The sequence below is a fragment of the Drosophila yakuba genome, chromosome 3R (assembly GCF_016746365.2).
Source record: "Drosophila yakuba strain Tai18E2 chromosome 3R, Prin_Dyak_Tai18E2_2.1, whole genome shotgun sequence".
Lineage (NCBI taxonomy): Eukaryota > Metazoa > Arthropoda > Insecta > Diptera > Drosophilidae > Drosophila > Drosophila yakuba.
The window spans coordinates 28,609,029-28,636,098 of record NC_052530.2 but is presented as its reverse complement, the minus strand read 5'-3'; the positions used below and the strand labels follow the sequence as shown (position 1 = coordinate 28,636,098).

Here is a 27,070-nt window from a genome sequence, read left to right as displayed (position 1 = left end):
TGCCAAAATTTAAATTTGAAATTGGAACCGCTAAGGAAGTGAACTAGATCAGTATCCCGATATCCGATAACCGATAGCGGCACAGTCGGAGCACTCGTCCCACTGGACGGTCACACTGGCTGGAAATTGTAAATAAATTTCAATCAAATATGAATTGCTGCATTTGTCAGTTCTCGGTGCGCGTGCCGAAGGACATTCACACCGAGACCGTCGGACATCCGCCGGTGCTGATCAGCGACCTGGTACTGCAATGCACCAGAGGCACGGACTACGTCCTCACCGAGGAATCGTCGACGATCTGCAAGAAGTGCTGCGAGAAGCTTGCCAGATACCACAAGTCCATACAAATAGCCCGCAAGCTGCGCCAGGAGATCCTGGAGCTGATCCACAGTCCCTACATATCCAAGGACCACAAGCAGTCGTCCTATAAGGAGGAGGATCTCGACCGGGAAACCACAATAAGCAAGTTCGATGGGAACATTGAGGAGGCACAGCATCAGTACGAGGAGGATCAGGAGCAGGAGCTGGAGGGTGTGGGCACCACTGTCACGCTGGTCGGCTCCGCCGGCATCGTGGAGGAAGTGGCCGAGGAGGAGCACACCTTCATTATCAAACAATCAGAGGAGGAGGAAGAGTATCAATCCGTAGACTTAGAGCTAGATATCGACAACGAGATTATCATTAACGAGGAGGAGGCGCACGAGGTAGAGGAGGTAGCCCACAAGATGGAGGAGGAGGAGGATCTATTGCCACATGCCAAGCAAGGGGCCCAGGAAGAAGACTTCTTTAAGGAAGATACCATGAGCGACTTTGACGAGCATCTGGACGGCACAATAGAGTACATAATATCCGATGGCGACGACCAGGAGCAGGACAACGACAGCTCCGGCGAATACACGGTCAACATACAGTGCCCCAGCTGCCCGGAGAAGTTCAGCAGCCGGCGCGCTTACAATGCCCACACAAAACGCGAGCACTTTCCGGGCTACGTCTGTGATCAGTGCGGCAAGACGCTGCAATCGTACTCCGGGTTCATAGGGCACCTGCAGAACCACGAGCCCGTAAAGCAGTTCGCCTGCCCCGTGTGCCCGGAACGCTTTAGCCGCAAGTTTCGACTGAAGCACCACATGGCCTGGCACACCGGCGAAACGCCATACCAGTGCGAAGTCTGCTCCAAGCGATTCGTCCACAAGGTGGCCCTGTACAAGCACAAGATGATCCACGACAACGAGACCAAGCGGCTGGAGTGCCAGGTGTGCGGCTTCAAGACCCGGACCAAGGCTCACTTGGAGCGGCACATGCGATCCCATACGGGTGACAAGCCCTTCGCCTGTCCGGTGTGCAACAAGCGCTTCTCCCAGATGTACAACATGAAGGCCCATCTGCGGGAGCACGAGAGTCCAGGAACCAATCGCCATCGCCGCTTCCACTGCCCCAAGTGCACGCATACGTTCATCAACGAGCAGAACTATGTGGCCCACGTTCAGAGAGACGACTGCACGGCAGTTTAGCCCACTATTGAATAGATATATAATAGATAATTATATATTGTGTAAGACCCAATCCCGACCATCATCGTGATCACCAACCACCCAACCACCAACCGAATGCAATCGAAATCATTTGGCTCATTACGTTCTATCCATGTACTTTTTTATTAAATCTATATGCATTTTGCTCACAAATAAAATATGTTTGATATAATAAATTTATCCGTTACTTGCATATTTCTGCGGTTATTTCAGTTTTCTTAAAAAAATATGTATAGTAAGTGTATGCGTTAACTTATTTAAATAAATCAATCGTTCGACCTCGTCCGTTTCGGCCAAGGGCCTCCAATATACCCACATCTATCCCACTATTGGTCGCTGCTGGACTGATCGAGCCCCAAAATGAAATGTGCCTAATGGTAGATCGGTAGATCGGTAGATGCAATTGACGCAATTACAATACATTGTATAAATACATAAATGTTAAGTGTGTATGCTGTGTTATAGATATACAAAAATAAAACAGATTATCTTTTGATTTTTGTCGAGTTGAATAGAACTTTGTTAATATCATCATATCATCATCATCATAAAATGCACATTACAAAAATATTAACAAAATTTATTGCAGGCAGTCCGTAGTTAGTAAAAGGTAACAAACAAATCCCAATCGAGGTAAACCCATAAATCTTCTCAATAATATTGATTTTGTGCAGTTCCTAATTATCTCAGCCCCTGGCTGCGGGACTGAAACGCTTTTCGGACACTGAATGTACGGCCGCCAAGGTGTCAACATAAAAGAGGATCTTTCTCTTCTACCAATAGCTCCGATTAGCTCTCGTTATGGATTTACAAACGTAGATCCGACCACCTTTTTTTTTTGGGTGGCCGGTGAATAGATCAGTTTTTGTTGTACAGAAAAATACATTGCCCCCGCAGAGAGTAGTTTGTGATGCTTACAAAAGCCGGTCGCCCGTACAGATATAGCTTTTGATTTGTCGGAAATAGCTTCTCCAGTTGCTAGCTCTAAGATGCGTACACTTGGTGCGTTCGTTATCGTATTCGTACTTAGCCGTACTTTGGTGCATCAGTGCATCAGTGCACCAAGCCACACTCACGATTTGCCTTAATACAAAATCTACGCTACTTGCTTAATATTAATCGGATGGCTTGACAAGACCCATCGCTTTGTCTCCGAATAGCGGCAGTATGTCGGAGTCGTTAACAATCTCTTCCTGAATCACTGGACTGTCCGGGTCCTCGCAGTGCGTCTTGAAGAAGAACCTATGCGGACACAAAGTTTTACAAAGTTAGCATTGAGATCTTAGAGTGGCACAGTAGATACTACCAACCTAAAGTGACCTCTTCGGGGCAGATAGTCCTTAAACTGACGCAGGGTTGGCTGAGTACCGGGTATTTTTATCCTGTACGGCACTGGCTCCTCGCAGAACGAGAACACCACGATCGTCTCCGGCGGCTTGGCCGGCAGAGGCGGTGGCTGGTGTGGCAGGCTGATGCTGCCGCCACTGCTACTGCTGCTGAAGGAGGCCAGTGGCTGTTGCGACAGGTGCTGCTGCATCGGCGGTTGGGCGTATCGACGAGAGCGCCGCGGCTCGTCTTCCAGTCTTCGTTTCGCCTCCTCCAGTTTCGAGGCCGTGCTAGAGCCAGATCGAGAACTTTAGCAGAGTTAGGATGAGAGTTAGTGGGGGTTAGTACTACAGCCACATTGACCTACCTCGCATCTTTGTACTTGGTAACAGTGTCGGCCGAGAACATGCTAATGCCACTGTCTGTGTTCATGGAAGGCCATTTGTTTGTCAACTTCCTCGAGCAGGAACTGTGATCCGGCATGGACTTTGAGTGCTTCATTGAGTGTCCGCCTGTGGTTAGACAAAAGTTTAGAAAATCATCGTCTTAATGGATTGGGTTAGCCTTACTTAGACTCATGGCGCCATCGCTGACCATTCCGGAATCGTGGGTGGCTGTACGTCGGCGCGACGGGATGGGTGGGCAGGGCGACATCGTTCCCGGCGAGCGGTGCGGCGTTTGGTCCTTCCACACCCGCGACACATGCTGGTCCAGAATGTCTTGGTCGTTGTCCTCGTCCAGTGCAAACTTCTCTCGTATCGCCTCGGCGAAGGCTCGATCGCTGGCACTGGATCTTTCGTTGGTAAGCAGAGCGGCACCGGGATTTCTCTGCTTGTAAATGTGTTGCATAGTAAGTGAATGTTGGTTTAGCCGCATCTCATGCCAAACTCACCTCGCGGGCTCTTTCTTCCAGGTCGCGCTTTCGCTTCACTTCCTCCAACTTGGGTATCAGCAAGGACACCAGCTCCTCTTCCTTCAGTGGTCTGTGCTCGTTCGAATGTAGTCGTTGTGTGCGAGGTATCACCTGTGAACAGAAGAAATTGATGGAGATCAGTCAATCGATAATCCTTTTGCCCATTTACCTGAAAGGTGTTGGTCTCCTTGTTCGCCATCGCGCTCTGGCGGATCGCCTTGCTCTCCGTGGAGCTGTGTCTGCGTTGGATGTACGGACGACCGTCCCTGAAACGAGGAATCATTAGTCAGTCAAGCTGTGTGGTTTGGACTTCTGGTTCCGCGTGTCTAGTATCCATCTCTTGTGGATCTCTGGGGCAGACGGCTTCCACTGGCGCTGCTACTCACATGGAACAGCTGGAGATGGACATGGTGTCGGAGTCGGTGCGTCCGCCGGAGCTAACGCTGGCCCTTTCCGAATCAACACGCGAATTCGGCACATAGGAGGTGTTGGTAGTGCTTGGATTGTACACGTAACCGTGGGCACTACTCGCATGCAGATCGGACCAGGAACATAATGTATCCATGCAATGGCGCCCAATTGTGTGTGTTCGTGTGTATGTGAGTGGGGGATTCGTCAAGATCCACAAACAAAAATGGTCAAACAAATAAGGAAAACGCAGTGTATATTCATCGAGTCAGTAGTGTAGAGGTAAGCATATGTACAATGCATATGCGGGTGGTGTTTTGAGGTCCAATGAGTGTTGGTGGGCATATATATTTGGAATATTTGGAGTATGTAGTATATAGTATGCGGGGTGGTTCGTGTTTTTGGCGTGCGTGTTTTTGTGAGCGTTCATGTACATGTGTAAAAAGTAAAAGAAACAAATATATAACAAATTAGGAGTTAATCACAGAAAATCATCGTTAACAATAAAGAACTTAAGACAAACATAAGGGTATGGTGGATCTCGGCTAGTGTTCAAATTGGGGTGGTTTCTATATTCTAGTTGAGAGCTATCCTCTATGCGACTATCGATTTCGTTATATACTAGCTTATATACATCCTACTCTAGCTTTTGTTATCAACGAACAGTTAGAGTGGACAAAAGAGCGCTGACTTACCCAGGAGGTCGGATTTCCAGTCTTCTTTTCTGAGTGGCTATTAGTAGGTCCCGCGTCAGGCGTATTGGGTAGTCGGGCGCCCGCGGACCTGCGCCCACGGATCCGGAGCCGAGGGATCCGCCGCCCTCCTGCATCTGCACCTTCTCGAAGTCGTCGCAGAGCGACAGCACCGAGTCCTCGTGCAGCGTGGGCAGCGTGGAGCTGCGTGGCAGTGTGTCGGTGGCGCTGATGGAGCCGCTGGAGCTGGCCGAGGTCGATGGACCGTACACACTGCCGCTGGCACTGCACGTGCCAGCTGGCGGCCCGCTCACGCTGCTCACCGGCAGATTGATGAAGGCACCGGGCGGCACCAGCGGCTGGAGCTGCTGCTGCTTGCCGGACGCCGTGTTCGGTGGTAGGGCGCAGGCACCGACGAGGCTGCTGCCACCGCTGCCACTGCTGCCGCCACTTCCCGAGCCCGTGGCGCCGCTGCTGCTGCAGCGCTCCTGCTGGGCGGACATCTGCTGGATGTACAGGATGTACATCTCGGAGCAGAGAAACGTGGGGTAGATGTTGTCGCGGATGGTGACCTCCACATGGCGCTGCATGGGATCGAATATGTGTGGGCTGAGCGGGATCTCGGGATTCGTCTTGATGGCCTTGATCTGGGCGCGCAGTTCATCGGAGATGGACAGCTGACTCTTGCGCAGGAATCTTTTACAAGTGGCAGATAAGATGGCAAGGTAAGTTATCCACCATTTAGCAATCAGCATACTACTAAGCATGGCACTCACCTGTAGATGGCTCCGATTATCTGCTTGATCTTCTCCGGATCCGTCTGCTGCTTGAGGCCCTCGCAGGCGAAATAGAAGTTGAGGTGGTCGTTGTAGGCGGGCGCCTCCTCCTCGACGTACTTCTTGAAGAGCTCGACCCCATCGCGGTCCTCCAGCAGGTGGTTCAGCGTCCGGGCCCAGTTCAGGTAGGATGGCGACGAATTCTTCGAGGTATCTGCTACCCCTTCGGTCATCTAAGGAATGGTATTGATCACAGTTATAGAGGACTTTCATATACATTCCACTGATTTGAGCACCTTTTTAACACGGCTCTCTTCTCCGGGTACTGGTGGTCGTGGGCCACTACACTCATTATCATCATGTTTCCGGAGTCCCGATGGATGGCCACTCATGCCACTCTAAATTGGCTTACCAGGACGAGCGATCGCTGCTAAATATTTACCTAATGTTACGCTTAAGTTACCAGTTACGATTAACGAACGTGTTTTCTCGGTTTCAAATCACAAACGCCCGTATTTTACAAATAGCTGGGACATGGAAGATGCGCTCGTTTGCGAATTTGGAAGGCAATTAGACAAGGCCTGCAACAAAAGGATAACAAGGCAATCATTTAAGTTAAAGTTCTTTCTAATAAGGGTTAGATAACAATAATAACTGACTACTCTAGTGGCCCACTTTTCCATCCCAGAATCGCAATTTGCAATCTGCGCTGCAGGCATCGAAATCGAAACCGTACTCGTAATTGGAGCCGTAATGGGCATGGGAAATCCTCAAGGATGCGGATGCAAAGCCAGTTTGAATGACCACTTGGCGGCGGCGACGGCTCCTTCGCCTTTCGTCACAAAGGAGGATGCACGCAAGTGGGCAAAGTGAGGAGCGGAATCGAATGGCGGCCATTTTGAGGGCGCTTTTGATTGGTTGACGATATCGACCAATGCAGCAGTCGGGCGCATGGCCCGAGAACGGAGAACGGAGAACGGAAAGGCAAAAGGACAATAATCCATTATGTACAAAATTTGAACACGAAATACGCACACACACTCACACACACACTCGCACACACTCACTTGCTCACTCGAGCACACACCCCAATAAAGGCATGCTAAAATCGGGGATGGTGGCAAGGACTCCGCTCCTTTAAAGTCCCCGGATTCCTCGAGCTGTCTGACGCGTTCGAGAGCAGCCCGAAACTAGAAAGTAAGCACCGCGTCGCGCTTTTGGTAAATCAAAAATATTCCCTTTCCTCCCCTTTGCAATAAAGACTGGCGCAGAGCTGTTAGTTCAGCGCTTTTCCGGTTGAAAATTACTCTAAAGGTGGCCTAGAATATGGAGAAACTTTCAAAACTGATGATTTAGCAACAGATCTGGATTGCCAAGGTTAAATAAGCACATCTAAGGACATCTTAGTATAAACTACAGTACCATAAAACCCAAAGTTTAGGAACCTTTCAAGTGCATTCAATCATAATGTATACATGGCTTACTGCCAAATATCAAGAAATTACTAATGGACGTATCCCCATAGTTAAAGACGCAGCTGTTCTAATCTCTTACTTCAGATTAATAACATATGGTATAGCTATAATATTAAAGAGAGCTATATTTCAACCAAGAAACTGGCAATATTCATTCATCGAGTACTTCGACATTCTTGGCCAAACCTTATAGACAGTACTTGTGTTTAGTTATAGGACTTCTAACTCTTTAGCTAGCTAACTCTTAGCTTTTGTTACTAAAAACGGTCATCACTGGTTAGGTTGGCCGCCAACAACAGAACAGCGACAAACACAACAACAAGATGGCACAAAGGACATGAGCAGAGCCTGGCGAGAAGTGGAGAGCAGAAGGGTTTGGGTTTGGGTTTGGGTTTGGGTTTGGGCCTGGGCAGCACTTCCCTGCCAGCCAGCCATGACTTACAGACACACATACACGGGCGGCGAGCTGATGAAAGGGGATGAAAGCTGCTCTTGTTTGTTTTCGTTGTTTTGAGCAGGGCCAGGACAACTGGGGAACCGAACAGCTAACAGCCAACAGCCAGCAGTCAACATCCATCCACAAAGCGATAGCGCCGGCGGAGAGCCAAGGAAATTCATCAAAACGCCATTTGCATAGCACTCCATTACGGCGAAAAGAACAAAGAAAGGCACAATTAAAACGCTCGGCACCGCAAAGGAATCCGCCGGCGAGGGACTAGCAACTAGGGAGGCATCCTGGCGATGGCGGCGCTTTCTCGGAGAAGGACAGCCTCCGGCTTCGGCCACTTGAGGCCCGCATCTCCCCCGTGGCCAAGGCATCAGCGGCACAAAGACAGCGCCAAACAGCAGGGGAAATCGGCACCTCTTTGGTGCATCATCTTGCATTTCGCATTTCGCCATCCTGGCATCCTTTTGCATCCTTTGGCTCAAGACTAACAAGTGCCATCGCCGACATCAAAGATTCGGCTCGACCTTAATGGCGTAATTGCTACTGAAAGCCACGTAGCTGCATTTTAAAACTTGGGTCACAAAGAAAGTTAGTTGCCGGCGCATTTTAAGGCCACCACGAATGGCGAAATGGCAAAGTGGTGAGATGGGGCTGGGAACATTCATCCAGAAGAGGGAATTACCTTTGACTGATGCGAGTGGTTACCTAAGCGGTTTCACAATCACTCAAGGAATGCTTTTGCTACCTCTTGAAACTAGAGAACTTACATGAAAGCCTTGTACGCTCTTTCTACTTACTAAACGTACTAAACGCACTTTATAAGCTATATTTCCTTTAAAACTTATGATCTTAAGGACTATAATATCAGTTACTAGTTAAGTTATAGATAAATGATAGAAGGATTAGTATATACAATCATATGTATTGATCTTTTGTTTATAAACCCAAACTAAGTTAAGCTTTATTGAAACAGAAACAGAAAGTGATTTCTTGACTTTATTCAAACATAATTATTCCAAACTTTTCCTCTTGACTGTTATAGAAAACTAAAAGTAGACTTTAACTTAAACCATTCTCTAAACTATTTATTCAAATTAAATAGGGAACTTTAGAAGCAGAACGACATTATTCAAACCCTATTATCCACATTGTTTTCCCATCTAATTGAACGTATTTTGAACAAACCAGAAAAAGAAAAGAATAATAAAAGTGAAATGGTAACATGTAGCAATTAATTTCAATTCAATTTGCATAATAATGATTTGATCCAGTCGCCAGCCAAACTATTATGCTTCCACATATGCCGCCGGTGAATGGAAACCTATCCAAAGTCCATGCAATCCTAATGAGAAGCGGGTAAACTGTTTACAGAAGGACATAAGGACATGGACCGCCCGATAAACGAATGGATTACAAATTGAAGGCACTCGGAGTTAAAGTTCAACCCCCGGCGAAGGAAAGCAGCAACTAGTTTGATTCATTGTTGTGCGAATGCAGTTGAACGGAAATTATGAAATAATTAAATAAATCCTTATTGATTTTGCTGCCGAACAAATGCTGAGAAACAACAATGAAATATGAGCAGACAGACCCTCCTCTCGAGGGCAGATGATGATGATTTTTCTATCCCTATTAGATTGCGTACGCCTCGCCGGATAATTCCCATTCTTTTCAAGTTATGAGTTCCGATGATTGGCAGGCAGGTAAGTCTAGCGTGAGATGAGGGCTTCCCATTGCCACATGCCGGAGGCCACTGGCTCTGCCCAGGGTTTCCCTGAGAACGGTTGCCCAGGTGCCAGGAGCTCTCGAAGGATTTGGCTTAGTTTCAAGCCAAAGGAATCCAAAGAATCCCAACCACAGGTATGCTACGACACGACACTAAATCACCTTTGATGCATCCACAATGCCGCGACAGGTTGCTCACTTCGGATCTGCGCGACTTTTCGGATTACTATCGCCACTAATTGTTGTCACAAATCTGGCCACGAGCCACGGAGCACGAGGATTCGGTGACAATGCCTTGACGCGCTGAAAGTCAAACTGAACGAGTGCCAGCGTCCCGAGTTGCGATTATGAATCTCAATCTGAATCTGAATCTGAATCTTCCAGCGTTGACAGCGATGGCAGATTTCACCCTGCCAGCCACGTATGTGCGCCCATGCCGAGCAGCCAGAGTACATAGACTATTTCGGGGTTGCCTTTCCTGGCCAGCCCTCCACTGCCTCATCCTCGGCTTCACTCTCATCACCATCCTCATTCTCATCCTCATCCTCTGGCGCACCCACAGCCTCGCCCATTCACAATTGTTGCATGCGGACATCGAGGATGGCGCTCACGTCGTTTATGTACGGAAATCGAACTTAATCGACGAGCACATCGCAGTGGGTGCCACACTCAGCGAAAAATCTAGTACTTTTCACCTAGTACACCTATTCGTGATTCAGAAAGTCAGTGTCAGTCATTCAACAACTTTGATGCTTCACAGAAAAGGGAAGTAGCTTCTAAATGTAGCCTATTTATTGCCTAACTTAGTATCCTAAAGCAATTTTAATTCAACACGATCCTGGAATACAAATTAAAAACTTATACATTCATGTCAATTCACCATTATTAATCAACAGCTTGAAGCCATATTCATTATTTGACTTGGATATAGTTTTGAGTTCTATGAAACTGATTGTATCTAAATTCTTAAAACTGAGGAATGGAAAAGGTTTTGTTTTTGGTAAACTAGTTACAAATGTTATCCAAGTTATCCAAGGTCTACTTTTGATTAACTTTGAAAGGCAATACACTTTGTGTGTTTGAAAGATGCCTTACCATTTAATCATACTTTATATATTAATGGAACATTCTGCCACTCAAACTTATTCTTCTTGTGCTGATTTAAAAATCCTGCTCTGACTTGAAACTCACTATACATATTGATACATATACAATACACCCATTTCGAGGATATTTTCTCTTAGTGGAGCACCACTGCCCCTCGAAGATCCCGACCAGCTGTTGATGGACTGGCCCGCGGAGGAGCAGGAGTGCGAGTGGCGGCGCTGGGACGACCTCCAACATAATGGTGCTTCATGTACATTGTACAACAACACACAAAGGATGTTCTTTTCAGAGTGTCCGTGGTTGCGGCGGAGCAAGCGAGACGGCACCAGGCGAATAGGAGTCATTGTGTGCAACCAATATGCGCAGGTCCAGATTGAGTCCTCAGACCCCAGACCCCATTCTGATTCCCATTCCCTGCTCCCTCCTGCCTGCTGCCTAAGCCCAGACTCAAGTTCTGGCCCACTGGCATAGGAAGCACCAGACGCCCGTTCGCATTGTACATAAACAGAGCAGCGGAGTTGTTGGTCTCGCTTTGTAGTCCTCAATCCCCTGAAAAGGCCAAGGGGATGGGCAAGGGTTGAGCCAGAAGACCCACCTCCGGCGTCCAATTCCGATTCCGATTCCTCCCCTAAACGCAAATGTGGAAATTATTTTCGAATAAGTTGGAAAACAATGCGAAGGGAGGGGCGACCGGCGGCAGCCTCATTTGTTTCTAATGAGGTTAAGACCGCCATTGCTGAACCAGGCGAGTCCGATGAACGGCGTCTGATGGCGGTCTAGACCACTCCCTGCTCCCTGCTCCTCTCTCCTGGCAAACTGGAAAACTGGCAAACTGGGGGAAACACGGCGGCTGCGAGTATTGCCGAAGGTCAATAGTGGCACTTTGTTCGCGGCAAAAGTTGCCAGCAAAGCCGGAAAAGTTCAGCGCGGAAGCGCCCACTTTTCAGGTGCAACGCCCATTGCAAGGACACCGAAGGATGCACTTGGGCGCGGTCAACTGTTGCTCCTCTTCGGCACAAGAAAGAAACTTGCTACAGGACTCAGGACCTCAATTAGAGTCGAGCAGACCAATAAACCATAATGAAATCATATAGTAATGAAATCATGGTATATTATAATCAAGTAAGTAATAAAAGTGAAGAGACAGTTTCGGCATTATTACAATTATGCCAATAACAAGAGACTGACTCGTGATTAAGACCCTTCAGGATTAATCATTAAGTTTCGAAAAATGGGAAAGTACTTAAGTATATCCATGTTATCAGTTATTCCTACTAGTTTTCATTTCTGAAATGCTCGCTTGCATTCGTAGTTAACTTTAGGTTTAACACAATTGATATAATAATAAATATAAGCTGAATACTCACATATGTAATTTGCATAAAAAATTCAACATGAAATCAAGGGAAGATATTGGTGTTCCGAATGGTTCCAGTAGTTCCTGAAAAAATAGTTGAAAGATTGGAAAAACAAAAAATTAGAGCAATTTAAATAATTTAAGACTAAACTAAGGCTTTCTATTAGTTAAATATTGGTTTTCAATACTGAAGTTGTAACTTTACTAAAAATTCTCGTTTAGGTTCGGCTAGTAAAAGATCAAGTTACCCATTAGTTTATGATGAGTAGATTACGAGGGATCTTGGGCTACTCTTTATATTACTTGGAAAGAATTTGATTACTTTGCATGGGAAAAAAGAATAAATTGGTTCGCAAAAAAAAAGAAATAAAACCGAAAAAGTATCAGACTCATAAATCTGATAACTATTAAAAATGTGTTTAAAGTTAACTAACAATAGATCAATTAGATAAGTATTAATCAAACATCTTTCGGAGGTATGAAAGTTATAAATAGTGCATTAAAATACAATTTTGTAAGGTATGCAATTTTAAAAATCTATCCTTTGAAATTTAAATAAATTTACATTCAAGAACTGAAATCGAATTAGTTTGCAAAGCAGCGTACTTCAAATCAATCAGAAGCAACCACCCAAGTGCCTTCCATTCCCAATAACCCTTACGTATTGGATTTGTGGGGGAGAGAAATATTTCTCGCACGGGTGCATCCAATTTACGCCTAAATAAATATAAAGAATGCGCAGAATGTAAAGGGTGATGAAACACTAACCGATTAAACTCAAGTGAGAAATGGCCAGCGCTTGAGAACATATCAATTCAAAGCGCTGCAAGTCCTTTAAGATGGTTGTAGCTTTTGATGTCCGGTTTGTAGAAATGTTTAACTCCGCGCTTCACTTAATTACTCTTATTCGCATAAATTCCTATTCACGTAACTTATATTACAGTTGATGCAGTACATTCAGTACCTGAAAAAGAAAAAGGATATGTTGTTAAATAGGTAAAATCGTACATAATAATATGGATAAGGATATAGGATGACAGTACAACAAGCTTGTGTTAACAAAAACGTTTTCTGCCTGGTAATGCATTTAAATGTTGTGCTATTTGTTGAATATTTAAAGATATATACTATTAAAACATGCACTTCTGTAAATGCGTTTATCAATATAAATGTGCTGCTAACTAATTAATTAGGCTATAGTATAATTGGGTGGGTGATCATATATCTTCTTTACATATACTGAAGTATATTTTATAAAAATAACAAAATTTCTGCAAAATATGGCTCACATTTGATACAAAGAACATACAAAATCCTGCTGAAACTGGCATATTACTTAGATGTATGTGAATTCTCTTATTCTAATGATTTCCCTAACCACACCTAGGTCATTAATCATTCTCGTGCAATTTTAAGGATGTATAATCTATGCCTTTCCAAAAGTATACTACTAGTCCGCAAGGTGATAGTTTTATGCAAATGTGCCATGCAAATCCAACAATCCACAAACTACGTAAGAAAGTAAAGCCATTAGTTATAAATTGAGCACGGAATTCCAGAGCAGTACTCACCCTTAGATTCGTGTATCCTCGGCTTCACTCAATTGGGATGGCAGACGACTGATCCTGGCGCAGTCCTGGCGGCCCTGGCTCCAATCTTCAATGGCGGTGACGATGGCGATGGCGATGACGAGGTGGGTTTGGACGGGTGTAATTTGATTGTAGCTTTAACGGCTGGACGCTTCGATTTCAATTGCAACTTAGCTTTCGATTTCAATTTCAATTTCAATTTACGTTTCGATATCGACGAGGATGCTTTCATTTTGATTAGTGTGCTCAACGAGAGGGATTCGTGACTAACAATTAATGGAAGGACGATTTGTGGAGTTTAACAAACAAGCAAACGTAAACAAGAGAGTGTGGTTAACAAGGCGCAGGCACGATGACCGGACTAAATGCTAACTAAACAAGGCTGCAGATCCTCTCCTCTCCTCGCGCGCGGATCCTCTCCTCAAGTGGGCTGGTCCGCGAACATATCCTATCCCGATATCTGAGCTGCCCGCCGTAAACGATGGCTATGTATCTCTTAGCTTCCTGCTTCGCCAGAAGCAGTCATCCTCGTCCGCTGGCAACTGTGGTCTCTCCGCGGAGAGAAATTCGTTCTGGACCGCCGCCCACTAGAGCATTTCGGCGTCTCCGGGCTCCGGCACTGTGTGAATTCCGTTCGTGGTAGCCTCTCCACTCAGTTCTGCACCATTTGGGCACTTTTCCGTCTGCTGCTTCTTTATTTTGTGTATTTTGTTGCTGTTGCCTCCGCTGGTTGTGGTTGCTGCTGCTGTTTCTGCTTCTGCTGCTGCCGTTCGATTTTCATGGACGTATCGTTGCGTGCCGTTGTTCGTCGAGTCTCCAGAACGCGGACACTCTTTCCGGGCTCCGTGGCGCCGCTTATTTAGTGGTAAATAATAGATTTATTGAATGGCAAAACAAAATGTAGTTCGACACAAATGTTAGACGGCGAGACGAACGATTACATGCTAGAGTTGCGTGGTTCGAAATCGAACTGGTTCGATAACTGGCTGCGGGACTGCCAACTCGCCTCCCTTACTGCTGAAGGTGCCAGCTCGATTTTTAGTCGGCAAAGGAGAATGCAATTTGCTATTGCGGTTGGCGTCTAGGCTTAAAGTGCGCCACAAGGCTCACAGGTGGCGCCACGTATGATAAAAGGGTTGATAGTTTTCTATGTTCACATCCAAATTTACTTCAAATTCTAATCATTTATTCCCAAATAAATATCGAGTTTTGTATTCAGTATGGACAAGCCACAGTATGCTCGCGTGGTGAAGGTCCTTGGCCGCACAGGATCCCGAGGACAGTGCACTCAGGTGCGGGTTGAGTTCCTCGGCGACCAGAACCGCCAGATTATTCGCAATGTTAAAGGACCTGTGCGCGAGGGCGACATCCTGTCGCTTCTGGAATCCGAACGCGAGGCTAGGAAACTGCGCTAGGAAGATATTACCTTGTAATGCACATAACGCACATAATTAAATAAAAAACAAGTTAATGAGCGAACTTTATTTTTGAAATTCTTAGCAATCGACTGCCATCGCTAAGCTATCGATTGTTGGCCATCGCAGCCCGAACAGCTGTTTGTGTTGATTCCGATTCCGCGAGATACAGATTCTCAGTTACTCAGTTACGCAGATACTCGTTCGCAGCGGACTTGATCGCGACTCGCGAGTTTGTTGTTGTTTGTCGTTGTTGTTGTCAATAGAAAGTGAAAACGGAGCACCCGGATGAACGGCCAGTGAATCAAGCGGAGTGACAACAAAAGCGGGAAATGTGAAAATGCGCACGGCAGTGGGTTGAAGCGAGACGGGAATAGCGATGCCCGTTTGCCCGCTGTGCGTGTGTGTGTGTGCAGCGGCGGCCGTAGCAGCTGTTGGTATGTGTGTGTATCGCAAGTGCAGGAGCATTTTGCATTGCAAAAACAAAAGTGAAAAGTGCGTAAAGTGCGAAACAAACAAGAAACAGGACTAAAAGTGACGAATTCGATTCCCCGGGGAATCCCCCCAAGTGGTGTATATTCCGAAAATGCGCGGTAAAGCGGACGAAAGCTGCGAATTCGTTACGCTGCATTTGAACTTTTGGGGGCGCTCTGAAAAATCGATTGGCCGCAAGGAAAGTGGCGACCGCGAAATAATGGAGGATTTGGACTCCTACCATTCGGCTACACTGCTCGAAAAGTCCAGCAAAGGTGAGTCCGCTTAACCTGCGCCATTAGCACTGCCCGCAAAGAGCAACAAAAGCCATAAAAAGTCAAGAAAAAAAAGCGAAAAAACAATGCAAAGTGTACGGCGCATTTGCCTGCGTTTTCGTGTGTTTGTTTTGGTTTCTTGCCTTCGCCTTCGGCACGCCAATTTTCGCCACTTATTTCGTAACAACTAAACCGAAAATACCTGTTCGCCACACTTCCCCTGCCCCTGCCCCACCGCCCCCTGCCAGCGCCCACCTCCCACCGACACACCCAGAAAAAAAGTGGCTGCATTTGCGAGTAGTGGTGGTTCCTACACAGCAAGAAATTACTGCAGTTGCTTTGGGTATCACAACAATCAACTACATGCTTATTTGTTCATAACAAAAGCCTTATTATTTCATTTAAAAGCTAATGCATAATACATTTTTCATTCGTTGAATGAATGAGCCAAGTCAATGAACTTTTATCTGCCGTTGCAAGGGCTCATTTGCTCGTAGAAACTAACTTAAATGCTGAATATTTAACAAAACACACTTGTTAAGAGAAAGCAAAAACTTCGCTCAGTGTACTGCTATTCCTAGACCTTTTCCGCACTCGCTTTTCACCGCCTGAATTTCAAAGTCGCGTTCAGTCGTGTCAGTCAATTGGCCCACTTACAATTTATTAATAAAGGGTCGAGTCATTAATGCCCATTGATTTTCCCCACTCAAGTGCGTCAGATTGACGTTGCCAGGAAACATTCTAATTAGTTGCCCCCGGCACAACGGGGCCTCATTACGCATTCCTCCGGAGTGGAGTGGGAGTCCTAGGATCGGGAACTCGCTTCTTTCACTGGCTTGGATGGTCGCAGTCAGTAGGGTTTCGTATCCCATCAATCGCAGTTGCAAACTCAAGCTACATAGAGTATACATATAGTAGTTAGCTGGGCGCCTGGAGAACCACCCATGTGACTTGGTTCCGAGCTGTCCGATGCCCAGTTGTGGAATCGAAACTGCTTTCAACTGGCGACAACGTGACTCCCAAGTAAACTAGCCAAGTTTCGCGGAAAAGCCGTAAAAACTACACATTATTTGCAAGGCTCCAAATACAAGTCTCGAACCTTATGTGAATTTTTATGTCTATATAAATAGTATATATATGCTATATACTATTTAGTTTCGACCTTGAACCACAGGGCTGATATGAGCTAATTTCATTATTCTCTTCAGCATACATTGTTTACATACGAAAGCACTTAGGAAGGTATGAAAGTGTACTTTTATATTGTTTAGCTGTCTGCGGCAGTGATTCTACACAGCGAGAAATCATGAGTGTTGATGCTATAAGCTCCCAACTTTATTAGGTAATTTCAATCAATTCCTAACTTTATTAGATGACTACTGCTGGATTCCCTTCCTGTGATTATAGCATAACTCCAAATGGGTCATCGCGTTTCCATCCAAAAACGCCCCAAAATTCCGCAGCAGAAACATGCGTATCTACAATGTAGATTCTGCATATGATGTTGCATGATTCTAGACACTAGATGCTTTAGTGGCGGGTATTATCTAGTTCTTTCCCGATTCCGCCACGCAAATTGCGCTTCCTCGAGGCAAAAGCGTTCCACTTGTGAAATTTCGCTGAGCCGCCCGCCACCAAATCTATTTTTACGCCAATTGACGCGAGGCCGCGGATTTGTGATTTCAGAATTGAGATTTCAGACGCAGTCCGCCCACTTGGCAGGCAGGCAGGCTCTCTCTCCATGCGGCGACCATGTGCTCCTCCGCACCGCACCGCACATCGTTCATCTGGCGAGCTCTGAGCCTCCGCCGCTAATTAAACTCAAGTGCCCAGTGCCCGGAGCCAAGTGCCCAGTACTGAGTACTCAGTGCCCAAGCACGGAACCCTACTCGTTACTCTGCTGATTAGCATTCCCATGCCGAGTTCCATTGTGCGGGTGCGCCCTGGAGAACCTGATCTCATTAGAGACCAGCTTACACTTTACCGAATTGTAGCCTCACTTCCAGATGATCTTAGTTCCTTTGACAGACGAGGCAAAGGTTCTATTATGCTATGTTTCCGTATAGAAGGTTATCACTTTTTGAGGCATTCGGAAGTGAAGCTATTGTTCAAATCAATTGTCTATTCTTCATCCAATTATGTGATAAGTTTGGCAGCTTTTAAATGAGTACTTAAGGCGCAAGCAAGTTATCACTGGATTGCTGGTGACTGGGATTCTCGCAATAATTGTGGCCACTACTTCCAGATGGCGAGATGAAGGTGCTCCACCAGTGAGTTAGCAGCAGCAGTTACTCGATTCCGGCAGCGAGGAGCGACGCGATGTCGAAAATGAGGGGTAATTGAAACGAGATCGCCGCGTAGAAAAGTCAGCCTTGCTAAATCCGTTTGCTGTTTGCCGTTGAACAGGTCGCATCCTGATCCCACTGCCCAATACCGGAGCAATGGGTCGCAAGCGCAACAACTTCTACATGCGGAGCCTGTTCCTGCTGGCCCTGGGCATCTTTGGCCTGCTCCAGTACAACAACTTCAACTATCGTAAGTAGACGCCAGTATTCCGCATCATCAGCTAATCAGCTCTAAACCAATCCTGATCCCTGATCCAGTGGACTCGCGGGACAATGTGCTGGGCGACGCGGTGACCAACGACTCGGACGATGCCATCCTGGCCATGGTGCCCGCCACTCTGCACAAGTATCTGACGCCCCACTCTCGCAACCACACCGCCTCGGGAGCAGGAGCCCTCACAGGCGCGGGTAAGCCATCGCCGAGTTAGCCATGCTAGTAAGGTGCTAATCTGGATTCCGTACGTCCTAGCCCTGCTCCTGAACGCCAGTAGTCCGGGAGCTGCTACTGCCAGCACCATCAGCTTCGACGTGTACCATCCTCCGAATATCACGGAGATCAAGCGACAGATCGTGAGGTACAACGACATGCAGATGGTGCTCAACGAGGACGTCTTTGGACCGCTGCAGAACGACTCTGTGATAATCGTGGTCCAGGTGCACACGAGGATCACCTACCTGCGCCACCTGATCGTGAGTCTGGCGCAGGCTCGGGACATCTCCAAGGTGCTGCTGGTGTTCTCGCACGACTACTACGACGACGACATCAACGACCTGGTGCAGCAGATCGACTTCTGCAAGGTGATGCAGATCTTCTACCCCTACTCCATTCAGACGCATCCTAACGAGTATCCCGGCGTGGATCCCAACGACTGTCCGCGGAACATCAAAAAGGAGCAGTGCGTTAACAGTGGCCAACAATCCTCAGGCGTTTGCTATAAGTATCTGTTATTCCAGAGCGCTGATCACCAACTGCAACAATGCGATGTACCCCGATCTCTATGGCCACTATCGGGAGGCGAAGTTCACGCAGACGAAGCACCACTGGATCTGGAAGGCCAACCGGGTGTTCAACGAGCTGGAGGTGACTCGCTACCACACAGGTTAGCAACTTGCTCTCTCGGTTATTGCTCCAAACTAAAGCATTCAATGCCCCCACAGGACTGGTACTGTTCCTCGAGGAGGATCACTATGTGGCCGAGGACTTCCTATACCTGCTGGCCATGATGCAGCAGCGCACCAAAGACTTGTGCCCCCAGTGCAACGTGCTGTCCCTGGGCACCTATCTGAAGACCTTCAACTACTACACGTACCACAGCAAGGTGAGAACCGGAGCAGGTTGGTCCAGTGCCCATGAGTGCTAGACCACTGGCTGCGAAATGCAGCGAGCGTCTCGAGCCCATCTATGTATATCCTTCAAGCTTCCGTTGCTACAGAACACATTCATTCAAAGCGTCATTCATCCAAGCCATCCATTGTCGGGACTCGGATGGCTAGCCACTGCCCTAATGGGCACTGGCCATTCGATCATAGACACACACACACACTGTTTAAGCTCACCATCTGACTATTGTAATTTACCATTTGTATCTGTTCTATTCCGAATATTCTGGCACGCAGACTAACAAGAAATCCTATGCTTCCTCGCTGATCTCGACAAACAGTCTATTAGGATACAATAGGAATAACAATAGAAACTCTGTGCAATTAGCTGTGTCGTCCTCTTACTCCTCCTCATCATCTGCGCAATCACCACCGCCATCCAAAGTCTATGTGGGCGACACATCTGACCACCAGAGAGCCAGTGACTCCAGTAGCAGGCGGGGCAACCTCATCAACACTGTCACCGCCACAGCCACAGCCACCGCCACCGCCGCCACATCCGACACCAACAATAATGAGCAAAGTAGCCATAGCAGCAGCAAAAATGGTGCACAAACATGGAACTATCATGTCCTGCCGTCATTGTATTCCGTCTATCAGAAGGTAGCGACACCGCATTGCACCGCCAGCTCCGCGGACTCCTTCTTACCACTCATTCCTGCCTGACCACCCATCCCTGTTTGCGTAGCTAGTCGGTCCCCGTTTACCATTCTTTGTTACATACTCCATCCATCCATTTACGCTTTGGCAATATGTTCTGCATGATCTGTTCTATCCTGTAAACGCTATCATCCTGCTGGCAGTGATGGGAATGGGGTCAACCATTGGCATAGCTACCCTTCTGTTCCCACCACTGCCGCCACGTTGTAATTGTTGTGTTTAATTGTACTTGTCTATGTGCCCGTGCTGGCATGCCACATCTCCGCCCCAATCCGCTCCTGATCTTGATTCCATCTGCCAGCTGCACGCCCGCGTACGCACCGCGAAGATCGACAGGCAGAGCATCGAGAATGACTATCGCAAGGTATTTGGTATGGCGCGCACTGTACCCCACCCGCAAATCCGGCTTTCGCACTCTGAATCCACCTAGTGGTTAGTCCGGGACGAAGAAAGTGCCACTGGAGACGGAGACCAGAATTCGAACCGCGTCGATTGAAATTTGCATGCCTCCACTCCTCACCTAACCTTTTGCCTATCCGTTTTCTATGTACATATATTGTTGCTTTGTTGCCATTGCTCTGCATTGTGCTTGGTTGACCTGGTTCTTCTCTTCGGCAGGTGGAGGTCATGCCCTGGGTCAGCAGCAAGCACAACATGGGCTTCGCCTTCAATCGCACCACCTGGTCGAACATCCGGAAGTGCGCCCGCCACTTCTGCACCTACGATGACTACAACTGGGATTGGTCCTTGCAGCACGTTTCGCAGCAGTGTCTGCGGCGCAAGCTGCACGCCATGATTGTCAAGGGTCCGCGGGTCTTCCACATCGGAGAATGGTAAGCAGAACGCCTGTCCTCCAAAGGAGCTTTATAGTCATACGTCGTGTGCTTCTCTCTTCCAGTGGCGTTCATCACAAGAACAAGAACTGCGAGTCCAACCAGGTGATCTCGAAGGTGCAGCACGTGCTGCGGATAGCCCGCAACTCGCACCAGCTCTTCCCGCGCTCCCTCACCCTCACGGTGCCCAGTCTGATGAAGAAGTCCAAGCTGCGCAAGGGCAACGGCGGCTGGGGCGATCTGCGGGATCACGAGCTGTGCCTGAACATGACGCTGGCCACGAGGTAAGGCCAGAAAGTCAGTGAGGATAACTGGGGAGCCCACAGCATGAAAACCAATCAGTTAGTGGCGAGGAAGCCTAGCTCATAGCGTTATCTAAGTAGGATTATTAAGCAGTAGCCTTAGTCACTGTAAACGAACATTCAGCAAGTAATCTGCATCAGCTAACTAACCGAAAGTAATCAAAGCCAGAAGACAGAAGCCCAAAGACCCTCGCCTCGGGCGCTGCACAACTCATACTATAAGTAACCCTCTAGTCACACATTCAAATGGCATCGCCGTGTTGTAATCTCCTACCTTGTTTCCGTTCGCCCAAAACACTTCGTCGATAATCACTGATGGTGTTTAGGCTCCGTCCAGATCCGCGGATCGACAGAGTTCCGAGCGACGGGGTTGGCAATCCTTTAAACTGAAACTAGAATCTAAACCTACGAATACTAGCGATAGACCATTACATGAATATACTAACTCGTATCCCCAGATTGTGCCGAAGCCGTTTAGCAAGCGGCCAGTTAACTTGAGTCTATAGTCTAGAGGCAGCTAATCGCATAAACTAGTCATAGCAATGTACCACATGCACATGCGCTATAATAAATCATAGATCAAACTTTTGATATATCTACGAGCCTACGTTTTAAGCCTGTACATAGAGGAATTGCGTTGTATACATCACATAAGGTCTTTTTATGATATTAACGCGTAACTAATGTAATTTGTTATTTTTTAATCGTTAGTCCAAAGCGCTTTTATGTATTAGGAATTTTTGATTAATCAAACGAATAACCCTAGTGAATAAATGCCAAGTAAATGCTCTACCAGTATGTACTTTAAAAACAAGACAAATGGGGTTTGCTCTCTTACAAATTGCACTTATCAGCTTTCAAAAGTGGCGCCAAACTAATCGTCCTATCGATGTATACCGATAGCCGTTGTTATCGAACCACCCGTGCGTTGCTCAACACAGGCAGCTGGTAAATTTCGAAACATCAAAATAAAATGTACAAATACACAATATAGCCTAGAAATTCAAAGCACTGGAACACATCGAATAATCAAATGTACTCCTCATCTACGTGAGCACGACTCGAACTGGAAGCGAAGAGGAGGAGCAGAGCCGCAGCTCGGGGAGATTGGATTGTGATCGGCAGACAGCTTTCGCGGCAGAGCTTTTATGGCGTTTTTGTTTGGCGAACCAGTTGCAAATTTGGTGCCGCAGCGGACGGAACTCAGCGCAGCAGTCTCTCCCCAGTGAAAACCCACCACTCATCGCCTCCTGCATCTCGCGGACTTCTCGCTTAACCCTTCTAGACGTGCGTGCCTACAACAGAGTACTCAGTACACACACTACCACAACACAGTCCACCATGAGCAAGCAATTGGCGCGCCATGTGGGTCAGCTGAACAGCCTCCTGAAGACGGCGACCACCGCCTCCTCGGTCTCCGCCCACAACAACTACTTCACCTACGTGCGGGAGCTGTCGCATCCCATCGATCGGGAGCCTCCAATTGTCAAGCCGGAGGAGGCCGTGGCATGTGTGAAATCGGGTGAGTCCTGGCTAGGAACCCCCCTCCCTTCTTCGGAACGGAACTGGTCCCTCTTATCGTGCGCTGTTTGCAATCTTTCGGTTATGTAACCTTCTAGTGGGCCTGCTTAGGAAAACAGAATGGAAACGAGAACACCGGGTTGTGGGGCCATGCAAATGTAAGCCCATGTGTGCCCGCAATCCAAACTACTTTCGAGCACATATGCATGTACATATGTACTTATATACCTACGTGTGTGTGTGTATATAAGGAAGGGCAGTCACAGGGTGCTCAGTACATGGATGGTTGGCATTTAATTGACCGTGATTAGGAGGCACTCGTGGGCCAATGGGGTGGGGAGTCTATATAATATGCAAGTTGGAAGCAAATATTTAGTATATTGAATTACCTTGTGAGGGGATAGGTTTTTGGTTGATTGAGGTTCTAGTATGATAAATGGTTAGTGAGTTATACAATAGGAAAATCACATTTTAAGTAGCTCCCCTTATCGAAAAGTTGCCATTCAAAGCTACTCCCCTTGTGGCTATCAGTGAACCTTGTGTTATTTGTAATTCCTGGTGTTGCAGCAGCACAAGTGTAAATTATATACATTTAATCGCCTGAAAACAGCTGTGCGTGTCACATTTACTAATGCATATAGCCTTATATATATTTATACCCATTTAATAATGCATATGCTCAGCGCTGTAGATGAGTTTCCAGCACAAGTTGTACTTTGTACCCAGGGCAAAAACAAGAGAAGAGTCCGATGCAAAGCTCGGCTTAGTGGCAAGAACGACCGCGAATGTAGCTCATAAACACGTCTATCCACTCAGCCGGCCTTTGGAAGTGGTGCTGATAAGAACGCCTCTTTGTAGGAACCCATATACCATACACCATATACTATAGTATTTAGCAGCTTTATAAGAAGGCAAGGTTATGCAACGAGTATCGGCAGGTGAATTATGGAAACATAATCATGGAGTGCTCCGAAAAATATTCATTAATTTCCAGCAAGCCTTCTTATCACAACGATATTCGTATTAGTTAGATAATTTCTGTGTCAGTATAAAGATAGCAATCATCTGATTTTGGGGAGCCTCCACTCTGATTAAATTCAATTGTCCCAATTTGGAGGCAGTCTCCTGAGATTCTGGACACGCCCTCCTCTCCCGCTGATATCTCTATTTCTTAGCACTTCTACGGCATCTCATCAGCAGGTCCGTGCAAATTGGCCATATTATAGCGGCGGGGGGCGGGTCTTTGGAGGGGGAGTGGCACATCGCAGCGTCACCCGAAAGCGGTATCTCTAATTTTAGCCAAAATCGCCAACACGAGCCATGCCAAATCTGCGACGTAATTTGATTTGGAAAACTTTTTCGTTTGGCACGTTTTTGGCAGATAATAAGCGGTACAGTAGGCACTAACTAACTAAACCTGTGCGTAAGATATGCATATTTGGGTTTTCGAGACACAGTAAATATCACAATGAAGGTTTGGCAGTGCAGATAGTGACGCCTTGCGGAAAACTTGACCGTGTCGACGTGGCTCAGACGTCTGCCGATAAGAATCACACTTATCGCATGACTCCCCAGTTGAAGGGGCTCGCTCGTTCGACTTTATTTGCCCATCTTAGTTTTTTCCTATGCCGCATACAGAAGTACCTCGGAATGCCGGCCTCTTGAGGGGGAAACCAAAATAGATTGGCCAAACATGATGCATGTGCTCAAAAATGCATAGGGCTGCTCTTTCAAATATGCTAGGTACCACACTACTATATCTCTGATTTTAAAGTCGTTCTATACAGCAATCCAAAGCATAGTATATTATTATTATATATATTATCTTGTTTGTCCAAACATTTCGATTGGAAGCTACAGTTGTCTTACGTAACACAGTCCAATCAGATACTTTTCGCTGAATTCATGTGCCTCTGCTTTTTCCACCTCGCTAATCAAATGGCAAAATCTATATGTATACCCTCTGATTATACTGCAATCTCGATCCGGCAGAAGTCTTGTTTGCCATGTAATGCCCACTGGGAAACCGGTGTTATTTATTTACAAACATTCATTATCACGCGTTTCTGGGCAATGGGCGCTCCCACTCCCCGCCTTCTCACTATCACTCGCCTATTAACTAATATAAATTAGTACATATGATGTATATAGCTATAGCTTTAAAGCTCTAGAGAGTAACGAACTAAATTCAGAGAGGAAGTGGAATAATCAAAGAGAAAATGTCTGAATTTCGGCACTAATCGTTTTGCGAAACAATTTATAGACTTTGTTTGTTACTCAATGAAAGCATGACCAGCGCAATATAATGCATGTAAATAGTAATGAATGTTTTACAGAAACGCATTTGCTGATTAAAGCTTTATAGAAAGTTATATTACTTTGATTAATAACTAATACATATATGATCAGCTATTAAGAGTATACTAATTGGCAAACATGTTTTTCGTTTAGCTCGCGATGTAAATATATTCCTAGGGGGATAATTTTAGTACGATGTGCATTAATTGCCTGGTCAGGATTTCATAGAATATATCAAGCCATGCTCTTCAGATTAACAGCTCATAAATCTAGCTGGGAACATACGACTTGAACCTTTAATGTATCAAAATAGTTCATTAACTGATAGTATCTACTGGTAGTTTCGTTATCATTTAGCATTTAAAGCATCGTTAATTAGGCAACATTGAATAGTAATTTAATTGTAGGTCCGCGGATAGCATGTCATGCAAATCTCTAGATAAGACCTGCTCAATAGATTAACGTTTCATAAAGTGTACAATATCTGCGGCTTGGCTGATTAGCAGCGTGTGCCTAATAAATATATTGGTATTAAAACCTGCGGTTTCTCGCCTGCATTCCAGGTAACACGGTTTTCGCCAGCGGAGCAGCCGCCACGCCCGTGGCACTGCTGAACGCGATGGCCAAGCACGGAAAGAGCAACAATCTGGAGTGCGTCACGGTGTGCCACATGCACACTGAGGGTCCTGGCGAGTACGCCAAGCCGGAGTACAAGGACCACTTCCGCTCGAACTCCTTCTTCATGGGCGCCAATGTGCGCAAGGCGGTGGCCGAGGGCCGTGGTGATAATGTGCCGATCTTCCTTCACGAGATCCCGCAGCTGTTCTACAAGCAGATCGTGAAGCCAGATGTGTCCTTCATCCACGTGTCGCCCCCAGATAACCACGGCTACTGCTCCCTCGGCACCAGCGTCGATTGTGTGCGAGCTGCGCTGCTCAACTCGAAACTCATTGTTGGTGAGCTGCGAACTCGAGGAAACTCTTTTATCCCGTGACTGATGCTATTCATTTTCCAGCTCAAATCAACCCCAAGATGCCGCGCACCTTTGGCGATGCCATCATCCACAAGTCTCACTTCGATCTCGCCATCGAGGTGACCGATGATCTGCCTCAGCACGGAACTGGTGAGATCTCGGAGGTGGAGAAGAAGATCGGTAAGCTCATTGCCGAGAATCTCGTCAAGGATGGCGCCACTCTCCAGATGGGCATTGGCAGCATCCCGGACGCCGTTCTCGCCGCTCTGCACAACCACAAGGATCTGGGCATCCACTCCGAGATGTTCGCCAACGGTGTCGTGGAGCTCGTCCGCAAGGGATGCGTCACCAACAGCAAGAAGAAGATGCACCAGGGCAGAATTGTGGGCTCCTTCCTCATCGGCGACAAGGCTCTGTACGACTTCGTGGACAACAACCCCTTCATCGGTAGGTTTAGACCTGAAACACCAAGATTGAATTCTAAATGTATGGGAGATGAGCACGATCTAATGCCTCACTGTTCGTCCACCTTTCAGAGATGTACGCCATCGACTATGTGAACAACACCAGCATTGTGAAACAGCAGCCCCGCATGACTGCCATCAACAGCTGCATTGAGGTCGATCTGACTGGACAAGTTTGCTCAGACTCGATTGGCTCCCGATTCTACTCCGGATTCGGCGGACAGGTGGACTTCATTCGCGGAGCGGCGGAGGGTCTCGATGGACTGGGTGTGCCAATCATTGCCATGCCCTCGACCACCAATAAGGGCGAGAGCAAGATTGTTCCCACGCTGAAGGCTGGCGCTGGCGTCGTCACTTCGCGTGCCCACGTCCACTACGTCGTCACGGAGCACGGAATCGCCTCGCTGTTCGGCAAGAACGTGCGCCAGAGGATGTACGAACTCATCCAGATTGCCGATCCCAAGCACCGCGAGAGTCTGGAGAAACAAGCCTTCGAGCGCATCAAGATTATGCCGTCACCGAACTAAGCACTGAACTCCTAGAGATCACTATTTACTAGCAGCAACCCGCAATCTTTGAAGGCATTCCCGATATCGCTCTGATCCACTTCATAGAACTGCAATCATGATAGCCCTTTAGCATTACCAAATCTGAAATTTCAAATTGATGAGTAACGAATTGATGGGAGAAATAAAACTGAAATTGATTAAACCTATGGTTTCAATAAACGAACAATGTGTACGAAACGGGGAAGATAAGAATGTTAAGTAAAATGCAATAAT

The 27,070-nt window shown here is 46.8% G+C and overlaps 5 protein-coding genes across 10 annotated transcripts; 4 read left to right on the top strand and 1 right to left on the bottom strand.

Annotated features, from left to right (window-relative positions):
- Window positions 1-87: 87 nt before the first annotated feature.
- LOC6538822 (zinc finger protein 771) lies at window positions 88-2,362 on the top strand. Its single transcript, XM_002099299.4, has one exon. It carries the CDS (start codon window positions 150-152, stop codon window positions 1,509-1,511), a length of 1,362 nt encoding a protein of 453 aa, XP_002099335.1. The 5' UTR covers window positions 88-149; the 3' UTR covers window positions 1,512-2,362.
- LOC6538821 (axin) lies at window positions 2,023-14,312 on the bottom strand. Of its 5 annotated transcripts, none has more exons than XM_015193575.3 (13): window positions 13,331-14,312; window positions 12,528-12,723; window positions 11,770-11,843; window positions 5,944-6,228; window positions 5,648-5,880; window positions 4,875-5,567; window positions 4,158-4,295; window positions 3,941-4,037; window positions 3,751-3,882; window positions 3,428-3,686; window positions 3,226-3,370; window positions 2,843-3,148; window positions 2,023-2,774 (listed from the first exon to the last, which is right to left on the bottom strand). In XM_015193575.3, the coding sequence occupies exons 4-13, from the start codon at window positions 6,037-6,039 to the stop codon at window positions 2,648-2,650; spliced, it is 2,226 nt and encodes a 741-aa protein (XP_015049061.1). In that variant the 5' UTR covers window positions 6,040-6,228; window positions 11,770-11,843; window positions 12,528-12,723; window positions 13,331-14,312; the 3' UTR covers window positions 2,023-2,647. The 5 variants fall into 5 exon arrangements, with proteins under 5 accessions (XP_015049061.1, XP_002099334.1, XP_015049062.1 ...); XM_002099298.4 differs by having other exon boundaries at window positions 2,843-3,166; window positions 13,331-14,311; XM_015193576.2 differs by lacking the exon at window positions 4,158-4,295 and having other exon boundaries at window positions 2,843-3,166; window positions 13,331-14,311.
- Window positions 14,313-14,478: 166 nt separating this feature from the next.
- Window positions 14,479-14,827, top strand: LOC6538820 (40S ribosomal protein S28). Its single transcript, XM_002099297.4, has one exon. It carries the CDS (start codon window positions 14,569-14,571, stop codon window positions 14,761-14,763), a length of 195 nt encoding a protein of 64 aa, XP_002099333.1. The 5' UTR covers window positions 14,479-14,568; the 3' UTR covers window positions 14,764-14,827.
- A 94-nt stretch (window positions 14,828-14,921) lies between these two features.
- LOC6538819 (alpha-1,6-mannosyl-glycoprotein 2-beta-N-acetylglucosaminyltransferase) lies at window positions 14,922-21,824 on the top strand. Of its 2 annotated transcripts, XM_002099296.4 has the most exons (10): window positions 14,922-15,512; window positions 17,758-17,847; window positions 17,919-18,047; window positions 18,116-18,265; window positions 18,327-18,753; window positions 18,812-18,957; window positions 19,016-19,176; window positions 19,475-19,840; window positions 20,516-20,730; window positions 20,796-21,824. In XM_002099296.4, the coding sequence occupies exons 2-10, from the start codon at window positions 17,832-17,834 to the stop codon at window positions 21,016-21,018; spliced, it is 1,833 nt and encodes a 610-aa protein (XP_002099332.2). In that variant the 5' UTR covers window positions 14,922-15,512; window positions 17,758-17,831; the 3' UTR covers window positions 21,019-21,824. The 2 variants fall into 2 exon arrangements, with proteins under 2 accessions (XP_002099332.2, XP_015049059.1); XM_015193573.3 differs by lacking the exon at window positions 19,475-19,840 and having other exon boundaries at window positions 14,924-15,512.
- Window positions 21,825-22,028: 204 nt separating this feature from the next.
- On the top strand, window positions 22,029-27,016 carry LOC6538818 (4-hydroxybutyrate coenzyme A transferase). Its single transcript, XM_002099295.4, has 4 exons — window positions 22,029-22,554; window positions 25,415-25,807; window positions 25,867-26,271; window positions 26,361-27,016. Exons 1-4 carry the CDS (start codon window positions 22,374-22,376, stop codon window positions 26,813-26,815), a joined length of 1,434 nt encoding a protein of 477 aa, XP_002099331.1. The 5' UTR covers window positions 22,029-22,373; the 3' UTR covers window positions 26,816-27,016.
- Window positions 27,017-27,070: the final 54 nt, after the last annotated feature.

Coding starts and splice junctions, on each gene's coding strand:
- LOC6538822 (XM_002099299.4), top strand. CDS start 150: ATGAATTGCTGCATTTGTCAGTTCTCGGTGCGCGTGCCGAAGGACATT.
- LOC6538821 (XM_002099298.4), bottom strand. CDS start 6,039: ATGAGTGGCCATCCATCGGGACTCCGGAAACATGATGATAATGAGTGT. Junction 5,568..5,647: donor ATAATCGGAGCCATCTACAG/GTGAGTGCCATG, acceptor CACTTGTAAAAG/ATTCCTGCGCAAGAGTCAGC. Junction 3,687..3,750: donor TGGAAGAAAGAGCCCGCGAG/GTGAGTTTGGCA, acceptor ATTTACAAGCAG/AGAAATCCCGGTGCCGCTCT.
- LOC6538820 (XM_002099297.4), top strand. CDS start 14,569: ATGGACAAGCCACAGTATGCTCGCGTGGTGAAGGTCCTTGGCCGCACA.
- LOC6538819 (XM_002099296.4), top strand. Junction 18,048..18,115: donor GTACAACAACTTCAACTATC/GTAAGTAGACGC, acceptor TCCCTGATCCAG/TGGACTCGCGGGACAATGTG. Junction 18,754..18,811: donor CGGAACATCAAAAAGGAGCA/GTGCGTTAACAG, acceptor CTGTTATTCCAG/AGCGCTGATCACCAACTGCA.
- LOC6538818 (XM_002099295.4), top strand. CDS start 22,374: ATGAGCAAGCAATTGGCGCGCCATGTGGGTCAGCTGAACAGCCTCCTG. Junction 22,555..25,414: donor CGTGGCATGTGTGAAATCGG/GTGAGTCCTGGC, acceptor CCTGCATTCCAG/GTAACACGGTTTTCGCCAGC. Junction 25,808..25,866: donor CAACTCGAAACTCATTGTTG/GTGAGCTGCGAA, acceptor TTCATTTTCCAG/CTCAAATCAACCCCAAGATG.